A 26,534-nucleotide genomic window follows, 5' to 3' on the forward strand; every position below is an offset into this window, starting at 1 on the left:
ACTGTATGGAAATGTCCTGCCATCTGAGATCTCTCCAAGGTAGGTGTGTGTGTGTGTGTGTGTGTGTGTGTGTGTGTGTGTGTGTGTGTGTTTGGAAAAAAGCAAAGAAAAATATATATGTTTTGATCACTGGTCAACTGCTAAAAGAAAGAACATTCACTCTGCACCAAGTGAAATCCAGCCTGTGGAGAACCAAACCAGCAAAAGTTGCAACCTCTCCCAGGGTTCTTTTCCAGCGTTATCAGAATTTTCCAAGTGATGAATTTGGTTAATTGTATATTATGCATAATTTTTATTTAGAATACGATTATTGTAACTATAATCCTGTATTTAGCTCTGGGAAGTGTGGGGGGGGGAAAGTTGGGTGGGTTTGGGGTGGGAGGGATTTGGGGATATATTGTAAAATTTTGTTTTTGTAAAACTCTTTAATAATAATAATAAAAAAAGAAAAACTAACATATGTATGTAAGGAAAAAAGAACTAATAAAATCTTTTTTAAAAAAAGAATTTTCCAAGCGCTTAGCGTCAGAAAAAGTAGCATTCCCGGCAGCGCCTCGTGGTAAAAATGCAAGCTGCGGCATTGCTGTTCATCGCACACCCGGGCCTCCTGTCGCCCCCTCCCTCCCCCCTCCCCCCTCCCTCCCTCCGCCAGCAAGCAGGGTCCGTGGAAAGCTACGCAAGGCGATAGGACTGTAATCTAAGCAATCAGAACGACGACGGCGCATTTCGGAGAGACGCCGGGACCAGGCTGTCTAGCAGGCCCGGGACCTCGCCCTTTTAAGAGGCGGGCTCCTCTTCCACGTGCTCCCAGTGACTGATGGAAAGACATAAACAGACCAGCGGCAGCAACAGCAGCTGGAGCGGCCAAGGGAAGAAGCGGAGTTGACCGATAATAACCTCGCTGAACAGAGCCGGCGGGGTTCTATATAAGGCGCATCGGGCTCGCCGCCTCCTGCTTTTCTGGAGTCACGGTTGGGGGGAGCGCGCAAGAGTGGAGGTGGCCGGGGCCTCCCGTTTCCCTTTCCCCCACCCCCGATCCAGCGGCGGAAAGCTGTCGGACGTCGCCGGGCGGGTCTAAAGACTTAAGCCTCGATCCAACTGGCGAGCAGGTAAAGGGGGCGAAAAGGGGGGATATGGGGGGGATCGCGAAAGAGGGGTGGGGGGACACTTCGAGGGGGATGCTTCCATTGCAGCGAAGCCCCGGGGATCGGCTTGTCCTGCTTCTGAAGGGTGGCGGGGGAATGTGTGTGTGTGTGTGTGTGTTTGTGTGTCTGTGTGTGTCTCTCTGTGTGTGTGTGTGTGTGTGTGTGTGTGCGCGGGGGGGGGGGAAACCCTGTTTCTCGCTCCGACCCCGCGCAATTCTGCACCGACCTCGAAGCCCTGGTTCGGCTGAGGCACCCGCTTTTGCTTGGGGCTTCCCGGTCGCTTCCCGGTCCCTTGAGGAAGGAGGGAGACGAGGAGAGCGGACTTCTGAGGATGCTCAGAGTGCGCTTTCTGCCCCGCGGAAACTCTTAGCAGTTCTGGAACGGGGTTGTTTTCCTGGCGGGCACGTCCCGTACGCGCGCAGCCCTGCTTTTAGAGATGGTTTGCGGGCTGGCTGGCTAGCTGGCTGGCTTAATTGAACGGGATGATAACTCGGAAGGAGCTGGCTTGCAAAGGAAGAAAGGAGGGCAGAGACGAAAGGGCGAAGGGGAGCTGGACTGGCGGGTTTGGGGAGAGATCTGTTGTTTTTAAGTAGACAAAGCAGTGCCTGGCGTCGAGGTTCTCTCTCTCTCTCTCTCTCTCTCTCTCTCTCTCTCTCTCTCTCTCTCTCTCTCTCTCTCTCTCTTTCTTTCTCTTTCTCTCTCTTTCTCTTTCTCTCTCTTTCTCTCTCTCTCTCTCTCTTTCTCTCTTTCTCTTTCTTTCTCTCTTTCTCTCTCTCTCTTTCTTTCTCTCTTTCTCTCTCTCTCACTCACTCTCTTCTTTCTCTCTCTCTCTTTCTTTCTTTCTCTCTCTCTCTCACTCACTCTCTTCTTTCTCTCTCTCTTTTTCTCTCTTAAACAACATACATATATTCCATCCCTATTTAACCATGTATGTCTTACTGTAGAACTGCAGGGATCATAGCTTATTTCCTACAAGCCCTAGTTGAACTAGTAAGACTCAGTTCCTCCCCTACGTTGCTGGACTACAAATCTCTTCATTCCCAGCCAGCCCCGTGGTAGCCATTCTGGGCATTGCACCTTCTCCACGTGTAAGGATGGTTGCCCCCGGGTCAGAAAAGGAATCTAATAGCATCTTTGCAAACCCATCCTGGAATGAAGCTTGGGAGAGCCAAAACCTCCTCAATCAGGGATTTGTGATCTCTTTTCTAGAGCTGCTTTCTAGGAAGATGCCTCCAGTTGGAGCTGCTGAGGCAAGGCAAAAAAAGGAGAAAAACTCATAGAGCAACTCCCAAGTCAGCAAGGAATGACCGAGAGTAACCTTGTAATATGTGTGACAGCTTTATAAAAGCCATCAGCCTGGGACTTGCACCCTTTAATCTGAGGGGGAAGCTAGCTTTGTGAGAATTCCATGAAAAACTTAGGTACCGAGAGAAGCACTGTAATGGGGTGATGGGGGTAATTGTAGGCTATTTATTTTATTTCTATTATTATCGTTAGCTTTGCCGTTCAGCTCCAGGCTATACTGTGAATCTCCGTGTTTCCTTCCCATTCTGAGTCAGTACTAAGCAAGATCAAACAGAATAGCTTTGCAGAATAAAAAAAGAAATGAAACCATAATAAGGTCTTGCAATGTTTTGTTTTATTACTTCTGACCTTCTTACCCATTGTTTGGGGATATTGTGCATACTTGAACTGTAAATTATCAGAGTTTGGTGCATGTATATAAGACAATTTTAATGGATGTGGATTAAAATGTCACCTTGATGATTCTTGTTAATTAAGACTACTACTTCGAGGCCCCTGATTTGGATTCCGCTTCTAGTGGTGGACAATCACTAACTCAGCCTGGCTCTAGTAATATCTTCAGCTTTCCCAAGGAAAGCGATGCATCTTTTGATACCATTCACCCTCCTTATTTGAGATGGTCCCCTTTTTTCTACTTTTCGCAAACTTGCTTTTTATTATCAAGCTATTGCTTCCACCATATGCCAAAATAATGTGAGTTTTCTCCTTGTTGATGGCCACTTCAAGCGAAAGGTCTTTATTTGACGCAGGACTAAGTAGAGTAGTCCATGGTACTCTTAATATCCATCTCCAAATCCATTAATCTTCTTTCACTAGCTCTTTCTCAGTGCCCAGCTTTCAGTACCCTTACCACTAGGTTAAAACTATTTTGATCTCTGAAGTATTCTTCCTGATCTTGTCTTAAGTTTGCCATTCCCTTCCTCCATAGAATTAATCTCTTACTTCTGCAGTGCATTATCTGTCTATCCAAAATACCAAAATCATTTTCCATCTTCTATCGATCACACCTTTTTCTTTTTCCTGTTTAATGTGAAACCTGGTTTTCCACTTCTACTTTCAAAATGAGTTCTTCTAAGACTTCTTTACTTTGGGCTAACAAAACGCTTACCTACCTCAAGTTGTTAGTGTTTCTTTTAATGCTTTTAATCATGGTATAAATGTGACAGATTGAATTGATATCTATCCTTATCTCACTCCTTTACCTATTTTGAACCACTCTCTTTTTCCAAACTCTTATTACTACGTCTTGCTCATTATGAAGGTTTCTTGAATAGTTGTAGCTTTTCTATTAACCTTAATATATTCATCATATATGAATATGTGGGACTGAATGTACAAGTATATGGCATGATATAAAGGTAAAGGTTCCCCCGCACATGCGTGCTAGTCGTTTCCGACTCTAGGGGCCGGTGCTCATCTCCGTTTCAAAGCCGAAGAGCCAGCGCTTGTCCGAGGACGTCTCTGTGGTCATGTGGCCGGTATGACTAGACGCCAAAGGTGCACGGAAAGCTGTTACCTTCCCACCGGAGTGGTCCCTATTTTTCTACTTGCATTTTTACGTGCTTTCGAACTGCTAGGTTGGCAGAAGCTGGGACGAGTAACAGGCGCTCACTCTGCTACGCGGCACTCGGGGTTCGACCTGCCAAACTGCCGACCTTCTGATTGACAAGCTCAGCGTCCTAACCCACTGAGCCACCGCGTCCCTCTCTGGCATGACATATACACTGTCAAAAGCATAGCATTGCAAAGGTGCTTTTTCAAAAGGGAACTGAACTTTCTTGTTTTTCTTTGAAGATGTTTTGCTTCTCATCCGAAAAGCTTCTTCAGCTCTGCTGAAGAATCTCCGTAGATACATAATTGTAGTCAATAAATTAAACCTCTCGTCATATCTTGCTATTTCTATGAATCTGATATGTTCTGCCTTTTTTGTAATCACTGTTCATCTGATCTTTTTCTGTCCATGTGTGGATCTATTGTTTTATCTAAGACCTTAAGGAAAATGTTGCTTGCATGAAGACTTGACTCCATTGTTTGGTCACTTGTACTTGCCTTTCTTCTGTAAAAGAATATATATATTTCCATTGATTGGGCCATGCCATGTTTCCCCAAATTTGTTAACAGTTTAGCTGCCTCTTCTGCAACTTTAAACAATCCATTTGCTATTTCAGCTGCAGTGGTGCTTTCTTATAAAAGCTGCTTATTGTTTCTATTGCAATCTGTTCCTCAATATATATATTCTTTCTCTGAAAATGTTGCTATCGTTTTTTGTAAATGATTTCTGTACAGTCTATCATTTTTCCCTTTAGATCATTGTCTCAATTAGATTTTTTCCCCTTAATTAAATCTGAATAGTCCTACTTTAAAGTAAGTTTGGTCTGATAATTATGATTCTGGAGCAGGACAGCGAAGATCCGAGTTCTAGTCCTAACTTAGATATGAAATCAGCTGAGTATGACTTTGAGCCAGTCATTCTCTTTCAGCCCTCGGAAAATGGCAGTGGCAAACCACAAAATCCTACCAAGAAGACTGCAGGGACTAGTCTGGGAAAGTTTCAGGTGTCAAGCCTGAATTGAAGACACTGTATACAGAATATACATAGTAATTCCTTAATTGTGAATTTTCTAGTTTTTTTTTTGGATCTTAAAAAGATCTCTCATTCTTTTTGTTGTTGTTATTGCTTTCCCCTCTGTGTTGACCTTTTCAGTTGAAATATCATTCCTTGATATTTCTTGCTTAATGTTGAAAGTTATCACTTAGTCATTAAATATCCTTTTGTCCTCCAAGGCTTTCATTCTTTATCTTTATCTTCCTAGGGATATCATGATGGCTTTGACAACAAGTTCTTGGATCTTTTCTCTTTGAATTTTTTTTTCTGCTGTTGTTTTTCAAAACATCTCTTAACTCTTCATGTAGCTCCTTAATTTTTCTTTTGTATAAATTAAATAGATTGAATCAGTTTCTTACATCAAATTTCTATTCTGATTGTATGTCCTTGAGGTCAGATGTCCCTGCTCTTTTTAATAACGTTTTTTTTTACATCGAAAAATCATTCTCTAGCACCTAAATCTACACTTGGAAGCATTCTGGATGACTGGATTGTACTTTCTCATATTTTGTTTCCTGTTGTGCAATTCATATGATTCCACTGATATTCTCATATGGAGATTGCATTTGTGTTCCTTGAATCAAGTGCTGACAAGGAAGATAATACTCTTTGCAAACTGTATTAACTTAGGACCTACATTAATTCAAATTATTGTATAAAACCTGGTTCAACCATTTCTTCAACTTTTGCCTTCAAAACATTTTCAGCAAGTTTATATTCTTTCTTGTTGCTGTATTTAGCACCTTCTTATAATTTGCCATATAATTCCACTTGTTTTCCACCAGTACATCTACTCTGGGTGCAAAACCTCACTTAACAGTGATCCTGATTCACAGGATAGCCATTTATTTTAATAGATGAGATCCTGTCATCTGTTAGATTATAACCAGGCACAGGCTTAACAGTGTTCTTGTTAAACAATCTTTCATAAGAATTCCAAACCCTGAATGTAATTGATGGATGGATGGATTATATGATCATCTGATTTAAATAGAACCATTTCAGCCCACTTAAATTTATCTATTTCTAAAACAGCCAATTTGATGTTTCATTTCCGTTTTGACAATTTCAAGTTTTTTGTTTGATGCTTGTCATATTCAATATATGTCAGTCCTTCAAGGTAAACCACACAGGAAATGGACATCACAAGAAATACTAAAACTGTACTTTATTAATATAGGTTATAATAACATGATCCTGAAAGCCTGAAAGAGTTTCTCTCCCCTCCCCTTTTATACTGAAGAGAGTCAAGATGGGGCAATCTTGAGTTTCTTTCTGCTGCCTTCCTCTTTTCCTAGACTGCATCCATGTTTTCCCAACAGTTGCTATGTATTTTCTTCAAGGACATCTTCATAATTCTTTACAATGTGAGTAGTACAATAATAATAGTACAATAACAATGACAACAGTGATGGAACTTTAGCTCAAATTCTCAGTCAGCTGTAAAACTTTTTGATCCACCTCACAGAGGTGTATAAAGCTGAAAAAGACTTGTCATTTGAAAAATCTGTGGCAATACAATATTCTTGGAATTTTTGTTGAAGTAATGTTCATATAATTGCTAGTGAATTCTCCTCAAGGCTGTTAAGTAAGTGCCTATACGCTTTGTATATTTACAACTAAATACGCCGGAACTGGCATAGAAATGCCTGTGTATGTTATAGCAAAACCACAAGGTAATACATACACACGTTTCACATCACTTTCAAGATTAGACTCCATAATTCATCACAGGATGTTTAGGGTGGAATATGACAGTATGCCTTCCTTCACACCAAGGAAGGTAGACAAGATAGAATGCTAGTCACTAGCTGAAGGCTATTCTATAAACTTTGAAAATGACCTCTAGTAGTTTTACTAAAAGCAGTGGCACTTATGGAAATTTGTCTCTCGAACTATAAACCATAAAGATTATATCAAAAAGTTTGTACCTCATCCTAAATCAAAGTTGTTGGAACTTGGGTGTGCTGAAGAAGCCAGAGTTGGTATGATTCATTAACATAATCATGAATCTTACATAATGAAGATATGGTTTAATATGTGTGTGTTACTTATAATTTCAGAAATATACGTTTTATTGATCTGTAATCTATTAGTGGTTCATGTTGAATTAGCAGTATAGAAATACTGTAAAAAGTAATGACCAATTAATTATAAATTAAGCTAGAAATCAAAATTTGTAAACCAGTGGCTAGGCTTTCAAAACAAACTAAAGCAACATGAACAATTTATATGGCTCATTATGGGTTGACATATCACCTTGTCTTGTTTTGCTTAAAAGTTGTACATATTCGTGGTTTCTGCAAGTGAAATCAGATCTTAGTCACATATTCAGTAAAATTATGTGCTGGAGTTCTTAGGAACTTGTATTTCCCCCTTTTTCAATTATTTCATACTCTGATTTGACAACAACCAAAACACTTTCAGTGAATTTTTGTAAACCATTCTTCATTGGAGACTTCACTTTTTTTAATTAACCTGAATCTTAACCACCTCTGACTCTCCACTTGCATGTGTTCTCCATTTGCATGTATTACACATAGCAAATCTTCATTTCTTTCCAGGACAAATGGAGCATTCTAGCTTTTATGAGACATCTTTTATGTTTGCACTAAAAAGTAAAAGGTAAAAGAGTCCCTGTGGATTTTACTCCAGTAGTTATTGCTGACTATAGTGGGAGGTACTTATCTCGATTTTAAGGCCATTTCCGTAGTCATGTGGCCAACATGACATCACGGTGCGCTGTTACCTTCCCACCGAAGTGGTATCTATTTATCTACTCGTATTTGCATGCTTTTGAACTGCTAGGTTGGCAGGAGCTGGGGAGAGGACGGGAGCTTACCCCGTCATGTGGTGCTTGGGTCTCAAACATGGGCTGCCAACTTTCCAGCTGACAAGCCCAGCATCTTAACTATTGAGCCACCACCCCACCCCCTTTATGCTTGCATTAAATACATAGAATTAAAAATCCCTTAAATATTATGATGGTGGTTTTTTTTACTTACTGCAGTCCAGGATTCCATCTTTTAAAGCCAAAAATTGGTTTACAACTTTTCCTCACCCTGAGTATTGTCTCTCTGTTGCAAGTAGAACTGGTTGGAACTATTTAAAATATTCCAAGATGCATGTTTTAAGTGGGATTAATTCATTAATATGCACTGCAATGGGATTTAGTGGTATTTATTCATCTTTTGGATTCCATAAGCCAATGAGAATATGCTTTGTCTTCAGAATGTATGTGCTATCAGATATTTGATGGAGCTTCTGACTTGACTGACTTGAAATGTTTTAGGTTTTGTTAAAATTATTCTGGTTTATACTTTTGGCCACTTTTGAAGGAAAATATATTTATAGTAGCTGCTGAAGTCCTGCATGTGTGCATTTCCATAAGTTCCCTGGAAATCTCAATCAATTCCTGCATTCCTTTGCTGTCTCATGCTTGGCATGACCAGATGTTGAAGCTATACAGTCTGAGCTTCATTCTTAAAAGGGTTTCTGTTGACTGTACAAAACATATACCTTGTGCCTTGGCAATCAATCATACGAGAATATTTTGTCTGCAGAATCCTGCCTAGAAAATCAAGGAGAAGATACAAGTTGTGTTTAGAAATGTGATGGCATCTTTCAATCTAGTATGCTTTACTGAAGGAATAAAGCCATCATATGAGTTGTAGTGAATACCCTGTATATAATTATCTTTAGAATAGTGCTGACGCAAATAATTGCTTTAAAATAATCTTTTAATGACATTCAAGAGACAAAGCAGTTGTCTGTTAGATACGAGATAATTGGATATTTTCTGTTTGGCAACGTCTGACTGACAAAGGGAAAAGTTTGCTACTTTTGCATTTTTTTGCATTGCTCATATTTGATGAAAGCACGTGAGTCTGTGTAATGTGGAAAGAGAGAGAGAGAGCTCTTAGAAACTTCATATTTATTGGGCCAGTTCTTTTATTAATCATTCTTAAATTAATTGAGTGAAGGACACTGTTTTTTCCTTCACATTGTTGACTCTGATAGTTAATGTGATTTGAACGATAACGTCACTGTGTATATGTGGAGAGAGACCTTTTCTAGATGTGATGGGCTTGAGCTAGTTTTCAGGAACATTCTTGTGGAAAAACAAACTTTAGTCAGCATTTGCTGACCATAAGGTTCAGAGTTCTCTTTAAATCAAGCTCTGGCTTTCTCTTCTAGCAAACAGAGTAGTGCAGTAGAAATTTTTTAAAAAATCATAACTAGTACCTGATTTAGTGCCTTCCATGAACTCAGAGAATTTTCGCAGCTGTAGCAGGCTGAACTGATAAATAAGCCCCAAGTTTTAGAGGATTAATTGGGAAAGTTATGAATCTATGGCAAATTATAATCTACCCATCAAGTTGGAATGTTTATTTTCCATACGTAAAATTATTGCCAATAATTTTGCATTTCTTTTGTCCCTTAAAATAGAACCTGTGTTTCAATATAAATGATGCAATCAGATTAATCTAATTAATTAAACCTTGGAAACTACTTTCCATCCTGCCTTCTGCTGTTTGAAGGCAGAACAGTGCAGGGCTAGAACAAGAAAGAGTGGTGCTTTAAAGATATTGTAACTGTTTTCTAGACAATGTTGGGTTTACATTTATAGTACAAGAAATGCAAAAATATTGCTCACATATTGGCATTATGTGATACTTAAGAGAATAACATGTTTGCATTTATGGTCAGGGAGTACATAATGTACATTATCCTAAGAACTGAACTAAAAATGGTTAAAATTTTTTACAGTAGCAGTCCCATTGCTGCAACATAGCAGTAAGATTGCATGTTGAATTGCAATAGTACTTGAATAAAAGCCAGTCTCCTGGAGATTACCATTGATTTATCTGTTCAGAGTATAAGAATACCACAGGTTGGTTAGTAAGAATATAAATAAGTGCTTGCTCCATGTTGAATAGAAGGATCAGTGGAGAAGGTGTAGGCAATTGATTCAACTTTTGAAGGCCAAAGATGGAGGATGAAGAAATGACACTGGAAATGTCATACAATTTCCCTTCTAATAATGAGAGCCAGTTTGGTGTAGTGGTTAAGGTGCTGGCCTTGAAACTGGGAGACTGTGAATTATAGTTCTTAGGCATGGAACCTGGCTGGATGACTTTGGGCCAGTCACTCTCTCTCAGCCCAACTCACCTCACAGGGTTGGTGCTGTGGGGAAAGTAGGAGGAAGAAGGATGTGTTCATCACCTTGAGTTACTTATACAGTAATAAAGGCAGGATAAAAATCTAATAAACAATTTCTCCTTTGCAGAGGACAAGTTAGGAGGCTGCTGAGCAGGGCCTCCAAATAACTCAGAGTTATAAAATTTTGGGCTGAAGCCTAGACCTCTGTGTAGATACACAGTTCATCCATGAGCCAGGCAGTTGTGGATATTGCAGTATTTCCGTATAGAAGTCCATTGTGATGACTCACATTCTTCAAAGCCTCTTTCCTTAGCTTTTTCTTGATCTGTTTATATATTTGATCAGTGTTGTCAAACAGGATATATGTCTCAATGTGTGAAGGAAGGGTTTGCATGTTTGAGACTTAAAGAGGAATGAGCTGATAGGTTGCAATGGATCTCTGTACTCCCTGCAGGATTCTTCTTAATGTAGATGTTGCCCTTTAACCTCTATATATCCCTAGAGCATATTGTGTGTACTGCAGTGTTTAATTTCCCCTGAGGCAAATAACTATTTATTAACTCAGTATGGAAGGTAATAAAAAATGTAACCAGTGACCTAACCTCTGGGGTCCAGGATAATTCTCCAAGTTACAGGACAGATTTTTATTTCTTCCTTTAGTGCCCTAAATCAGAGGTCCCCAACCTTTTGGACACCAGGGACTGGCTCCGTGGAGAAAGATTTTTCCATGGACTGGAGAGTGTGTGGTTTTTTGTGATGCCTGCATCCCACGGATGGGGCTTTGCTTGTTTGTGTGGATCAGTTGCTGGCATGCCGTGGCCCTGTACCGGTCTATGGACTGGGGGTTGGGGACTCCTGCCCTAGATTACACCTCTATTTTATGGCACAAAACTCAAAATTAGCCATTAAGAACAGAGCCACACTCCCATCCAACTGCCCCATCTTTTCATGTTGGGTTTCAAGGTGTCACTGTGTGTCATTTTATAGCATGGGTGTCAAACTTGCCACGTCACGTGACGTGTCACGATGTATCGTGAATTTTTTTGCATTGCTGGAGTTGGGGTTGGTGCGGCCTCTGTATGATGCAACCGACTTGCGGGCTGGCAGTTTGACACCCCTGTTTTATAGTATAAAACTGCCTTCCATTGAGGATTTGTATACTGCACAAGCAAGAAAGAAGGCTGTGAAAATATCTACAGACCCCTCACATCCTGGGCATAAACTATTTCAACTTCTTCCCTCAAGACAACGCTATAGGGCATTGCATCCCAGAACGACTAGACATAAGGACAGTTTTTTCCCCAAGCCATCACTCTGCTTAACAACTAATTCCTACAACACTGTCAAAATATTAGTAAAGATGTATTACTATGATACTCCTCATCTTTCCTATTACGTATCATTATCTTCTTACGACTACAACTTTGCTGCTTGCATTCTACAATTTATAGGTTTGTTTGTACCCTAGTATGATTTATGTTGTTTGCTTAGCTAGTACTCTATGACTATCACTAAGTGTTGCATCTTATGATTTATGATGAAGTGTTGTGTTTCACGATTTATGATGAATTATTTTCATGTTGTATATGGTCATGATTATCACTATTACTTGTATGTACACTGAGAGCTTATGCACCAGAAACAAATTCCTTGTGTGTCCAACCACACTTGGCCAATAAAGCCTATTCTCTTCTCTTCTCTTCTCTTCTCTTCTCTTCTCTTCTCTTCTCTTCTCTTCTCTTCTCTTCTCTTCTCTTCTATTCTATTCTATTCTATTCTATTCTATTCTAAATATACAAACTGTTGATGGAAAAGGGTGTTATATAGAATGTTGCTGCTGATGTTAAAAATATTTAACCAACTCAGGGTTGTTGAAGGATCTTGTGTCGGAGGAACTGTTTAAAATTACCTTCTGCAATGAAACATGTTTCTTCATCGTTTTATCTCTTTTTAAAGACTCTTTGAGAGAAAAAATCTGACCAGCTGTTGTAGAATGTTTAGAAAACACTTTGAGAGATTTACATCAGAGGGCACAATATTTATAGCAGGTATTCCCGAAAGGCCAATTCTCATAAAAAAGGCCCAGAATGTAAAGTTGAAACTTTGATCGGATATTCCCCAAAGGGAAGACAGAAACTGTTATTATAGTATAGAGTTAGAGTACATGTTTGTGCTCCAGCCTTATATCTCGAGAAACAAGCCTCACTGCATGTGAGTAGATAAGGCTGTGTCAGTACTATATTGTGCCAAAAAGAAATGAGATCTTAATTCATTACGAGAAATGCCTCTGCCCCAATTTGCCTTTTCTGTAAATATTATTTTGAAAAATGTATTAACCAAATTTTTTTGAAGACAGATGTAAAGGGATTCTGCTCTACCGTGCATCCTGGCTGAAAGATGCTTTTATTGTAAGGTTGTGATATGGCAATCTTCTTGATACCATCATGCATGTTTTTAAAAGTTTGCCCCAGCATTTTTAATATTTGTTTTGTTTTGTTTCTTTTCCCTACTGAAGAACCATCAACGTGACTTTCTCAAACATGCTATCAAACATGCCATCCCCTTTTTAGTGAATTTCTTTCTAAACGTAAGATGGTGACCAATTTAGACAACCTATATTTATATACAGATCTTTATAGGATATTTGCATCTCTTTGATTTATACTTTTCCTTTCTCATAATAGAAAAACAGCTCAAATTTTGAACTTGTTGCAGTACATTTCTATGTGGGGAAGGTGGAGTTGAATCAGATGTTGCCCAAAATCCTTTCCTTTCCCAAGTCTGTGAATCAAAATTCCTTCGATAGGGTGGGGGGTGGGGTTGGGGAAATGGGTAGAACCTATTAATGGGGAAGATTAACATTTTCTGGCCTTATAATGAAGTAAGAGATCATGTCAGACACACATAATATAAAAGATTCAGCTAGAGGAAATTTCCCTTTTCCTCATTTTGTATGTAGAAAACAGGACTGGCAGTAAAAAAATTGGGGGGGAAAAACCACCCCCACCTGTGCCCACATCTTAAAAACTACTTCTTTGAATATAAGCTGTCTTCTTTGAGGCAAATGTTGATCTCTCATTTTCATTGGTAAACGTTTGGAATTTGAAAGTTCAGGTATTTTTTTTTATAAAATATATAAAAGCATCTGGATATTTTATGATAGTGTGTGGCTAAAAGTGGAAATGCTGCCTGCTTGTCTAGCTGAATGTTCTCCAGTCTGGTGAGCTCATAATCCAATTAAGGGCTGAGATTGATAGATATCTAAACCTAGTTTATACCCTTTCAGATTTGCTCATTTTTCTCAGTTTCAGAAAGGGTATGTCAAACTATTAAGGCGCAAAATTACAACATATATTAGAAGTTTCGATCAGGGTTAGATTTGGATCTATCTAATTGGATGGCAGGAATTCAAGAGCCACAGAACCCTACTTCTAGCTGAGAATCAAAATAATTTCTTTAATTACCATGTGTTTGTCTTTCCTAAGAGTGTTTGTTTTGAAAGATACAGCACAGCATTTTGGCATGTTCTGGATTATACCCATAATACTATATATAAGAGCCGGCATATCTTGGTAACAGGACTGATGTTTTTGCATCTAGAATATTTCAAATTCAGTTCCTAGTTGCTCCAGATATTGCTGGGTGAAAAGACCTCCTATCAGAAATCTTAGAGAATTTGTCAATCTGTGTTGATAATTCCGGGCTGGATATTTGTCTTTGGATGTACTTCCTGTGTCCTCATTTTCCTGTATCTGATCCTGTAAAGCTTGCTGTCTACAGCTCTTTGGGCTTGATCTGTACGAGTGGGACATGGCCTAGAACAGGGGTGTCAAACTCAATTTCATTGAGGGCCGCATCAGCATTGCGGTTGCCCTCAGGGGGCCAGGTGGGTGTGGCTTGGATGGGCGTGGCCTACTGGGTGGGCATGGCTAGAGTGTGTGTGTATGACCTACTGGGTGGGCGTGGCCAGCTCTACATCGTTCGCATCAAGGGTGCCTATGGGGGCCTGGGCAGGAGTGGGACAGATCTGAGGGTCTCTGGCAGGAGGAGGGTCTCTGGGCCAGGGCCAAGGCAGTGGGGGCCGTTCCCTCACTGTTTGCAGGATGGCTTCACGGGCCACATGAAACCACTTCGTGGGCCGGATCCGGCCCCCGGGCCTTGTGTTTGACATCTGGCCTAGAAAGAACATTCTTGCACATGGATGAAGGAATCCAGACTATTTTTCAGAACTATCTTACTAGTGAATAATTTCCAATTTGACGCCTTACTTGTCAAAATACGCTTAGCCTTGCATTTCTGTTCTCTATTATCCAAATATCATGGATCAAGACAAGACACTGGAACCATCCAAAATGGTGTTTTTCTCTCAAAGACTTTTGGTGGGTGAATGTTACTTAGAATGTTAGATCTGGAAACTAATCAAGGAGAGAAGCAACCTAGAACTAAGGAGAAACTTCCAGACAGTTAGAACAGTTAACCAGTGGAACAAACTGCCTCCAGAAGCTGTGAATGCTCCATCACTGGAAGTTTTTAAGAAGAGACTGGACAGCCATTTGTCTGAAATGGTATAGGGTTTCCTGCCTGAGCAGGGGGTTGGACTAGATGACCTCCAAGGTCCCTTCCAACTTTACTATTATGATTATGATCTAACATTTGGTCAAAGAATATTGATATACAACTGCAGAAGATTTTTATCAAGAGAAGTAAACACAAGGAAAAAAATGAAGCAGACCTACATACATACAAGGCACATATACTTCAGCAAACTCTTAAAATGTTCAGTGCAGGACAAGCATGCCCACTTGTTTATGCTAACTCTATGGATTGGCTTTCTACATAAAATACAAGTGAAACTCGAAAAATTAGAATATCTTGCAAAAGTTCATTTATTTCAATGATGCAACTTAAAAGGGGAAACTAATATATGAGATAGACTCATTATATGCCAAGCAAGATAGTTCAAGCCGTGATTTGTCATAATTGTGATGATTATGGCGTATTACAGCTCATGAAAACCCCAAATCCACAATCTCAGAAAATTAGAATATTACATGCAATCAATAAAACAAGGAGTGTACATAGAACAATATCGGACCTCTGAAAAGTATATGCATGCATATGTACTCAGTACTTGGTTTGGGCCCCTTTTGCAGCAATTACTGCCTCAATGCGGCGTGGCATGGAAGCTATCAGCCTGTGGCACTGCTGAGGTGTTATGGAAGACCAGGATGCTTCAATAGCGGCCTTCAGCTCTTCTGCATTGTTCGGTCTCATGTCTCTCATCTTTATCTTGGCAATGCCCCATAGATTCTCTATGGGGTTCAGGTCAGGCGAGTTTGCTGGCCAATCAAGCACAGTAATCCCATGGTCATTGAACCAGGTTTTGGTGCTTTTGTCAGTGTGGGCAGGTGCCAAGTCCTGCTGGAAAATGAAGTCAGCATCCCCATAAAGCTCGTCTGCGGAAGGAAGCATGAAGTGCTCCAAAATCTCCTGGTAGACGGCTGTGTTGACCCTGGACTTAATGAAGCACAGTGGACCAACACCAGCAGATGACATGGCTCCCCAAATCAACACAGACTGTGGAAACTTCACACTGGACTTCAAACATCTTGCAGTGTGTGCCTCTCCATTCTTCCTCCAGACTCTGGGTTGCTCTCATCAGAAAAGAGGACTTTGGACTACTGAGCAACAGACCAGGTCTGTTTTTCTTTAGCCCAGGTAAGATGCTTCTGACGTTTGTTGTTCAGGAGCGGCTTGACAAGAGGAATATGACATTTGAAACCCATGTCCAGGATCCGTCTGTGTGTGGTGGCTCTTGATGCACTGACTCCAGCCTCAGTCCACTCCTTGTGAAAGTCCCCACCACTTTTGAATGGCCTTTTCCTGACAATCCTCTCCAGGCTGCGGTCATCCCTGCTCCTTGTGCACCTTTTTCTTCCACACTTTTCCCTTCCACATAACTTTATATTAATGTGCTTTGATACAGCACTTTGGGAACATCCAACTTCTTTTGCAATTACCTTTTGAGGCTTTCCCTCCTTATGGAGCGTGTCAGTGATGGTTTTCTGCACAACTGTCAGGTCAGCAGTCTTCCCCATGATTGTGATTCCTACTGAACCAGACTGAGAGACCATTTAAAGGCTCAGGAACCCTTTGCAGGCGTTATGGCTTAATTAGCTGATTAGAGTGGGACACTCTGAGCCTAGAATATTCCACCTTTTCACAATATTCTAATTTTATGAGATTGTGGATTTGGGATTATCATGAGCTGTATGCCATAATCATCACAATTATGACAAATCACAGCTTGAACTATCTTGCTTTGCATGTAATGAGTCTATCTCATATATTAGTTTCCCCTTTTAAGTTGCATTACTGAAATAAATGAACTTTTGCACGATATTCTAATTTTCCGAGTTTCACCTTTATATGCACACAGATGCAAACACTTTTAAGCTTGAAACAGATTTCCAAGACAAAAAAGGAGAAAAAAAGTGAACATCTGATAATGGAGGAATGTCTATCGATCAGGGAAAGTAATTATTTCTGTCCTCATTTAACTTTTGGTGTCTGAATTAGTTGTCAGTTTTTTTTCTTTTAATCTATAAGACATGGATATAGCTAGTGAACTGTATCTGTCATTGTTTATACAGAAGCTTGTAACAGTGGTGCCTTTGGTCTGTTTAGTAATGTTGGAAAGTTTTTTGTAAAAATGCGATGATGATGATGTTTTTGGGCTTTGACAGGTAATCCTCCCAAACACATGTAACAAATGTCTCAAAGAATGTGAAGTTAAAGCATGACCAAGCTAGGGTTCAATCTGGGTCAGTCACCGAGACTAGAGGTTTTATCTTCCGAGCTTTTGGACTTGTGTTGGAGCCCATCTTCAGAGAACTTCTCTCTAGCAGAGTGTATGTGTGATCAAGCTAAATAGGTTAAGGTCATATCAGGGACATGCCACCAGAGAGATCCAGGTGGGTTCCATCTTGGAGTAAAGATGGGATAAAATGTACGATAGAAAAAAAATAAAACATTGGACCAACAAATTCAAGTCCTGTTTTGGCATACATCTGTCAGTTTCCTGTGCAGAGTTGTCCAAGGAAGAAAGAAGCACAGGGTGGGAACACTAAATTATGTGGTGATTTTTGCATAGATGGCTACTGTCTCTTGGTAGAAGAGCTCAACTGCCAGCTCACAACATCAAGTCCACAAAACCAGCAAGCAGAGTCTTATTATGGACCCTGTCTTCACCTTCTGCAGTGCACTGGGTATTGTCCCAGAGCCCGTTCAATATGTAGTGAAATCACCAGCTGAAGAAGAGGGGTGAGTAAAGAGGTTTGCTCTGTGGGAAGAAATGATGTAGGCCACGCTAGTGAAGCCATGGTTTCTAAGGAAATGCAGTCAGTCTGGTAAGATTCTTGTAAAATAAGCAATCAACAATAAAGAAGCTGCTTTGGCCTATTCATGGTATAGTTCTGGTTCTTTGTGCCTTACACAGATGTCAAGCATTCTGAGATGCTCAGCCTGCTTCTGTAAAAGTAAAAATAAAGCAAGGGTGTCAAAGAAATGACCAGAGGTACCTGGGGATGGATCTTCCCTATGGTAGCCCCAACTCTTTGGAACCCTCTCCCCACAAGAGGTATGATATGTGCAATCCGCCACACCCTTTGCATTTTGAAAGCAAATTAAATCTGCCTTATTTCAATGAGCTTTCATCTGTAGCTGATGATTCTAGTTGTCTGTCATAGGCATTTTTTGATTGTATGAATTCTTTTTCATTGCCTCCCTTGTGTTTGCAATTTTTATTTCCTGTGTTGTGTGTTGCCATTTTGGGACCTGGGCAGGTTGCAAAGGCTGTCAAATAAATAATGAAAGCTTGGGGATTATTGCAAGGCTTGCAATACTAAGCCTATGGTATTTGACTGATACATTTATTTATTTTTATTTTATTTATATCCTGCCTATATTATTTTTATGAATAACTCAGTGTGGCAAATATAATTCTTCCTTTTCCTGTTTTCCCTGCAACAACAACCCTGTGAAGTAGGTTAGGCTGAGAGAGAGTGATTGGCCCAAAGTCACCCAGCAGCTTTTCATGCCTAATACAAGACTAGAACTCACAATCTCTTGGTGTCTAGTCTGGTGCCTTAACCAATTGATCAATGGAAACTCAGGTGAAAAAGCTTAAAAGTCAGCAGTAGGTTCTGATCATGTAACTGCAATATTTCAAAGTTTAGATGAATGATTGCAGAACAAATTTTAAATCTATATAGAAGGATACACACACACACACACACACACACACACACACGTTTTTTAAAAAAATCTGGTTAACCCATGTCTTCAATTCTGGAAATTCTTAAAACTTCTGGGTAATATTATCATTTTGTTTATCTGATAATAGCTCAGCCACAGAACTCTACGTTCAAAGTTCACATCCCACTGTGAGCACTTGTGACACAAACAGCATTTGTTAGGACTGCAGTTCTTTCTGGTGCGTTGTCAGTGAGGTCTTTCCGTTAGCTGTACTGGTAGTTGAAGATTTAAGATTGCTTTACAGCTTTGGGTAAGCCTGTCAATCTTAATGGGTTTTGGGGTTTGCCTGTTCTTTTGACATTCTGTTTCATTGAAGATTTTCCTTGTAGCTGACCTGTTCAGGAATTTCACGCAGAAGTGGAATATAACAGCTAACACAGAACATTATACATTTTAAATATGACACAGAGGAAGGCTTTGATATCAGTTTTGTATTTCATGCTGTGCAATTTTTCTGCCTCCTTTTTTCTTTTCATTTGATAAAAAGATTGGCGGCCCTGATTAATTTCATTTGCATTTTCCTTTGCATGCTGTGGGGGGAAAAGCCTGTTTTTTGACAGATTTTTCCCCCCTCCATTTAATCACTCTAATTCTTGGAGACCGACTGGACAAATTCCCTGCAGTTTTCTTGGCAAGATTTTCCAAAAGGGCTGAGACAGGGGGACTGGTTCCGTACCACCCAGATAGCTTTGCGCCCAAGATGGGACTAGAACTCACAGTCTCCTGGTTTCTAGCCTGACGCCTTAACCTCTATCTATCCTAAACTTGACAGAGAGTAAGAAAAATGGTTGTTGTGATTGGGGAATTTAATTCTTTTATGACAATTCCACACCATCTCCACCCAAGCTACTATGCTCAAGACAGTGTCTTCAATTTCCATAATTTCCTGTTTTCTTCCCAGCATATCTGGAGGATGCACCATCTTTCCCATTTGAAGCCATTGGATTAGTTGCAGCATAATTAGAGAACGGTATCTTCTGGATGCTTTAGACTCTGTGAACTGTTTTATTTCAGTATTGCTAGTGAAAAGTCTGTAGCTGCAGCCCAACAAAACTTGTGGCGGGCACCAGATTGCTTTCTTTGGGATAGAGGAACTGAATATAGAATGCTTTTGTATATGTGTACATATGTGTGCAATTGTCTTAACTAGCCTCTTTGGAAGATGAAAAGTCTAGAACTTGCTTGCTTGTAAATGTCTCTGGGACTTTGATAGCACTCTGGGGTTTCATTTTAGGGTTCCTGGAGCAGGGTAAACACCTGTTCAATTAAAAAAAAATCTCCATGAGCCGCAGACATTTCTGGTGTGAACAAATTTGCCTTCCAAACACAGCTATCTTAAGTAAATGCGGCAAACATATTGGAGGACTATCATAAATATTTTTCTTTTCCGCTCCTACTAGAATGAACATTCCTGTGGCAGGTAGGTGACAAGACAAGAGTGTTCAGATGAGCCAGCCATCTTGATGAAACTAAACAGATCTGAATGATTGTAAACTCTAAGGATTGTACAGATTTGAGACGTGGCAGGATCTTTTCCTCAAGAATCTTTTCAGATGTTTTTTTGAAATTTGAGAAAATGCAGACTGTAATGATTGTGAGTTAAGCTACAAGATGGCAGGATTTCCAAGCATGATTCAAGGAGCAGTGCTTATAGCCAAGACTAACATAAGCTACAGCAACGAAGCAGCTTTTACAAATAGTAAAGGTCAATCTGATTGCTCAGAGTTAAGAAATCTCTTACAACTCATCAGATTCATACCTGCATCTGTATCATTTAACTATTCAACATTTTTATGGAGAAAATTTATCTTATGTAGTCATCAGGAGTAAAAACAACAACCCAAAACTCAATGACACATAATCAAACAATCAATCAATGACATATAATTAATTAGTCAAAATGACCGGTTGGATAGCCTTGGTTTATTCTTATGGGACATTATCATTATCAATGCTAGCATGCGTATGAATGAGAGCTAAGTTAGAGCCATGGAGAATTTATAGCAACGTACAGAAACAAAAATCCCTCTTTTTTTATAGACGTTTGTGAAAAACTGGAATGGTGATAAGACCGCTTGGTCTCTTAGCAAGTGCGAGCTTTGATTTAGCTGACAATTTCTTTGGAGCCAAAATCAGGGTTGTGGGAGCATAATTATTTTCAACTCAAACACTGGTTGCAGTACAAGCTGGATCCAACCTTTGATCCTGATTATGAAAAAGCTTCAGCTAAATTTTCCCCTGGAAGCTGGAATCTTTTATCTGTTCTCTGGACAAGGACATCACATCAGAAAGTGCACAACAAGCTGTATTTGCGTGCCAACATGTTTCAGCATGGCCCTCAAGCTTTTTCCACCAGGAAAAGGAAGAAGAAACAAGGGCTTTAGTCCTCAATTCTTCGTCCTTCATTCCAAGGGTAGACAGAAAAGCCCGTAAAGATGCCGATGAAATTAACAAGTACATATTCTCATAAGATGGAGGCCTGCTAAATAGTCAGAACAAGCAGAATCTCTTCTTGGGGCAAATCCATGCGATTGTGGTGGTTGCACAACCACAGCTCACTGCAAAATGCACTTTTTTTTTATCCTACCATCTAGATTTGTAGTCTGTAATCTTGATTAGACTATAAATTTTCAAGGTGCTGGTGATGACCTATAAAGCCCTAAATGGCTTGGTTCCGGGATATCTGAGGGAACACCTGCTGCCGGCATCAAGTTCCCTTCGTCCAGTGCGCTCCCACAGGGAGGGTCTTCTCAGGGTGCCACCGGTAAGAGATTGCCGGCGGACGACACCCAGGGATAGGGCCTTCTCAGTGGGGGCGCCTGCCCTTTGGAACCAGCTGCCAGTGGAGCTGAGGACTGCCCCCGACCTCCGTTCATTCCGCCGGGACCTGAAGACCTGGCTCTTCGAGCTCTCTGGCCCAGGCTGAGGATTAATCTTATTTTAACTGGGGTTTTATTTATACAGGGACAAATGTAATTTTTTTTAAACTTGTTTTTAACTTTTGTATCTTGGTTTTTAATTACCCTGTAAACCGCCCTGAGTCCTTCGGGAAAGGGCGGTATATAAATGTAATAAAATAAATAAATAAATAAAAATAAATTTGCCAGCATTAGGCTCCTTCCTACCAGATGGCATGGGGTGAAATCTGGACCATTTGAGCCAGATTTGAAACTGTACTTAACCTTGGCATCTCTGGGAGGGCAAAGCTTGATCTTTTGACTAGAGGGACAGGGGGAGGGGGAGGGTTTATAGATAACAAAATAAAAGTACTGCTTTCTAAGAAGGAGTTTTTTTAAAAAATGATAGTTTCGCAAAAAAGTGATGGTTGGGTAAAGAGCCAGGTTCCAAACATGATTAAACTTTCTTCAAGAGTCAGCAAGTACCGTCTCCTCGTGGGCTTTTATAAGTTTGCCTAGTAGTCGCTGACTAAATAATTTTTTTCTAGGGGAAAGGTTTTCTTCTCTAACAGGTCTGTCTTTTTTTGACTCAGTCAAAGAGCAAATAGCTATACTGTCCTTCTTCCAAAGGCTGTTGAATGTTTGCTTAATGTGCTTAATACAGGGCTGAACTCAGAAAGAATAGTTATTTATTTATTTATTTAGTTTTATATACCGCCCTATTCCCGAAGGACTCAGGGCGGTTTACAGGGCAAAATTTAAAAGACAATATAAAAGTTGAAATAGAAATAGAATTAAAATGAATTAAATTAATTAATAGCCCAACAAATTAAAACGAAGTTTAAAAACTTAAAATCCCTCAGTCCAGGCCAGATAGATCAAAGAACCAGATTGCATGGTAAAGTGGGCTCAAACTATTCAAGAACCGATTCCATTGGATGTGTGGGAGGTAATTTGGGTCAGAAATGTAAAATTTACTCAAGCCCAGAACTTAAGAGAAAATTTTTATAAAATGTTTTATAGATGGCATTTGGATCCTAAAAAGCTGTCTTGTATGTATTCCAATTTACAGCCCAAATGTTGGAGATGTGGTAGTTTGGATGCTAACTTATTTTCATATTTGGTGGACTTGTAGAAATACAAAAGCTTTTTGGATTAAAATTTGGTGGAACATTCAAAAGATTTTTAAGAGAAAGATAAAGTTTACTCCACAATTATTTTTATTGGGTGTTATTACAGACTGTGACACTAAAGAAATTAATTTGATGTTGAATTTGATAACAGCTGCGAGGTTATTGGTAGGGCAATATTGGAAGAAGGATTGTCTGCCTACTATAGAGGAGTGGACGCTTAAAGTGTCAAATCTAGCAGAAACGGCTAAGATTTCTGCTTACTTGAAAGATCATTCACAAGAGAGATACATTTCGGTTTGGAGAAGGTGGATAGATTATATTCAGAAAAAATATGGGACTAAAAAGTTTCATTTAGCATATGAGTAAATTTTAGATTGTTATTGTTATAATTTAAATTTTTTCTAGAAGTTGGGTATTTTAGAGTGTTGGTAATTATGTTAAAGGCGGGTTAAAGTGTAGTATGTATTTGGTTTTTTTATATAGTTGATTAATGTTAGTTAGATTATGATTACTATATATTTGTAACCCTGTAATCAGCTTTGGGAAGTGGGGGAGGGGGGGTTAGGGGGGGTTGGGAAGGGGATAATATTGTAACCTTTTATAAAACTTTTCAATAAAAAAAGAACCAGGTTTTCAGGTCCCGGTGAAACGAACGAAGGTCGGGGGCAGTCCAGAGTTCCACAGGCAGATCATTCCATAGGACAGGCGCGCCCACAGAGAACGCCCTCCCTCTGGGGATCACCCGCCGGCACTCCCTGACCGGCGGCACCCCAAGGACGCCTTCCCTATGGGAGCGCACAGGACGATGGGAAGTTGATGCTGGCAGCAGGTGCTCCCTAAGATAATCCAGGCCCATGCCATTTAGGGCTTTATAGGTCATCACCAGCACCTTGAATCTCACCCAGAGGGCAACTGGAAGCCAATGCAGCTCGCGGAGAAGAGGCGTTACACGGGAGTATCGGGAGACTCCCATCACAACTCGCGCGGCTGCATTCTGCACCAGCTGAAGCCTCCGAGTGGTCCTCAAGGGCAGCCCCATGTAGAGAGCGTTGCAGTAGTCTAACCGGGAGGTCATGAGCGCATGAGTGACTGTGCGTAGGGCATCTCGGTCCAGATAGGGCCGTAACTGGCACACCAGGCGAACCTGGGCAAAAGTCCCCCTGGTCACGGCTCCTATATGATCTTCCAAACTGAGCCGTGAATCCAGGAGGACGCCCAAGTTGCGAGCCCTATCAACGGGGGGTAACACCTCACCCCCCCATAGTTAGCGATGGACAAAGCTGGTTCTCCCGAGATGCCGGTATGCACAGCCACTCAGTCTTGGCTGGATTGAGTCGAAGCCTCTTTCTCCCCATCCAAACCCGGACCGCCTCTAGGCAACGGGACATCACGTCGAGGGCATCACTGGGTTGGTTCGGGGTGGAAAGAAAGAGCTGGGTATCATCAGCATACTGATGATACCCCACCCCGAAACCACAAATGAGCTCACCCAGCGGCTTCATGTAGATGTTGAACAAGAGGGGAGGATTAGGGATCTATCCCTTTGTGTGTCAAGAGTTGGGAAACTGAGTTTTAGTGCTGCCAGTCACTCTCTCACACACAACTTCATAAAAGAAAAAACGAATCAGGAAGTTACCTCTAAAATCATCACCAAAAAGCCTACGTGTATAGATACTATAAATACTTGACTCCTGGAAGATACTTGTCCATGGATCTTCCAGGAGTCAAGTATTTATAGAAGGTATGCGTATTTGCCCGTAGAGCTCAGGACTGCCCCTGACCTTCGTTCATTCTGCCGGGACCTGAAGACCTGGCTCTTTGAGCTTTCTGGCCAGGACTGAGAATTTTAATTGTAATTTTATTTTAATTGGGTTTTAATTGGAGTTTAACAGGGGTTTTATTTTATTCAAGGACTAAATTTAATTATTTTAATTGTTCTTAACTTTTGTAATTTGTATTGTTATTTTAAATACCTTGTGAACCGCCCTGAGTCCTACGGGAGAAGGGCGGTATATAAGTCCAATAAACATAAACATAAACATAATAATAAAAAAAATAATTTTGATGGTAGCAGAGCTTTCTAGAACTCTGAAGAATTATGGCTAAGGAAACTGCACAGTTTGAGGCTCAATATGACTGTTGAAGATGAAATGTTTGATGATTTCAGGTTTTCATGTATAAACACATATGAAGTGAGACCCAAAGGTTTCTGCACAAGGGACAGAGTCAGAACATTCACTGTAACTGCTCTTTAAGAGGCCAGCTGAAAAGTGTGTTGCATCTTCACACCAAGCAGGAGAGAAGAAAGAAATTGGGGAGCACAGATAGCTGGGAGCAGACTGGCTCAACAATTAGCGCAGGGGTTCTCAACCGGGAGTGCAAGACAATATTCCAGGGGGTGCGAAAACATGGGTTTAGAAGTTTCAAAATTTTAGTATATATACATACCTAATTCGTTATTTTGAACTTTTGTAAGGGATGCGAGAATACATCAGAAGCGTTTTAGGGGTGCGGGGTATAGAAAAGGTTGGGAGGTGCAACTCCTTGTTTGGAAAGGGCAGCTCATTATCAGCTATGTAATAATTGTATGTAACAATTGTAGGAAGAGGCACTTATGAAATTTCAGTCTCTTGTGACCGAAAGACTAGGGTGACTTTTTGTTTCACAGACTGTGTTTGCAAAGAAAAGAGAGAGAGACTCTGCCTTCTGCATATCATGGAGGGATGCCATTATCAGCTAATTGAGAGTCACTGAAAATAATAGTAACTTAGATTTATATAGTGCTCCATAATGCTTTACAGCACTCTCTGGGCAGTTTACAGAATCAACTTATTGACCCCAGCAATTTAAGTCCTCATTTTACTGATTTCAGAAGGATGGAAGGCTGAGTTGGCCAGGATAGAACTCCTGGGAGTGGGCAGAGTTAGCCTGTCATGCTGCATTCTAACCACTGCGCCACCACAGCTCAGCTACCCTTGCTTTTGAAACAAGCAAAAAGTTTGCTGAGACAGCAGCGATGGTTTTCCATTTTCTTTTCCATCTTGAGGGTGGGAGGCAAACACATCACTGGCTGTGTAACTGTAAGGGAAAGGCATGAGTGATGGTGCCGCCACAAGGAGATGTTTGAGAAAAGCATTGGAGAACAATCCTGCTTTTGGTAAGAATGAAGAGGGATTAAAAAGGGGGACCAAACCTGTGAAGCATTGGGGAGGACAAGTGGCTTTTTAAAAGGATTTTCTTGTGGCTGATAATTTCTTTCTGTTCTTTCTAGTTGATGAGCATCCACAGGATTTCTGCTGTGTGCTGTTGCCATCGGTGGTGCTCCTGGAGTGTACGGAGGCAAGATGGCATTGTGGGCACAGCTGGGTTTGCTACTATGGAAGAATTTCACTTATAGGAGAAGGCAAACGGTAAGATCACACCATTGCTTTGTTTTCACAAAAGAGCCAACTCTGTGTTTTAAGAATTCTATAACAAGGCCTGCTCAGACTATCATAGTTCACTGTATAAATACAACCACTTGGGCACATATATGTAAGACTTTGATCTGGTTGGATTTTATGATCCGAACTGGAAGGTTTATATAAAGGAGGTGAGCCAATATGTTCTTCAAAGAAATAAATTGTGTGTTGGATGTTAAGTATGAAACAAGAAGCCACAGTTATCTTTTACTTTCAGTAAATGCAGTAGGAGGCAGAGAGAAACTAGACTTGTTCTTAGTTCAACATTTAGAAAATCTGTTTTAGAGTTCAGCTATAGGAATCACTTTTGCTCTGATCAGTCTAGCAAAAGAAAATGTAAGATTATGCCATTTCTCCATGAATGCTTAGAGTAAAAAATGGAGGCATAGTCACAAGTAGTATTAGCAATAACACTACAGCACTCTAGCACTTATATACTGCTTCATAGTGCTTTGCGGCTCCCTCTAAGAGATTTACAAAATCAGCTTATTGACCCCAACTATCTGGGT

At 40.4% G+C, this 26,534-nt stretch overlaps 1 protein-coding gene across 1 annotated transcript in view; it reads left to right on the top strand.

The window, feature by feature from the left end:
* The first annotated feature begins 877 nt into the window (after positions 1-877).
* The window catches only part of ABCA1 (ATP binding cassette subfamily A member 1), a 126,735-nt gene continuing 101,078 nt past the window's right edge, over positions 878-26,534 (top strand). The window contains exons 1-2 of the mRNA XM_081320309.1: positions 878-1,109; positions 25,836-25,974. Of these exons, the coding sequence (XP_081176435.1) occupies positions 25,909-25,974 (66 nt within the window). The 5' untranslated portion in view covers positions 878-1,109; positions 25,836-25,908. The remainder of the gene's footprint in view (positions 1,110-25,835; positions 25,975-26,534) is intronic.

Source organism: Vipera berus (assembly GCF_964194415.1).
Source record: "Vipera berus genome assembly, chromosome: 2".
Classification (NCBI taxonomy): Eukaryota; Metazoa; Chordata; class Lepidosauria; order Squamata; family Viperidae; genus Vipera; species Vipera berus.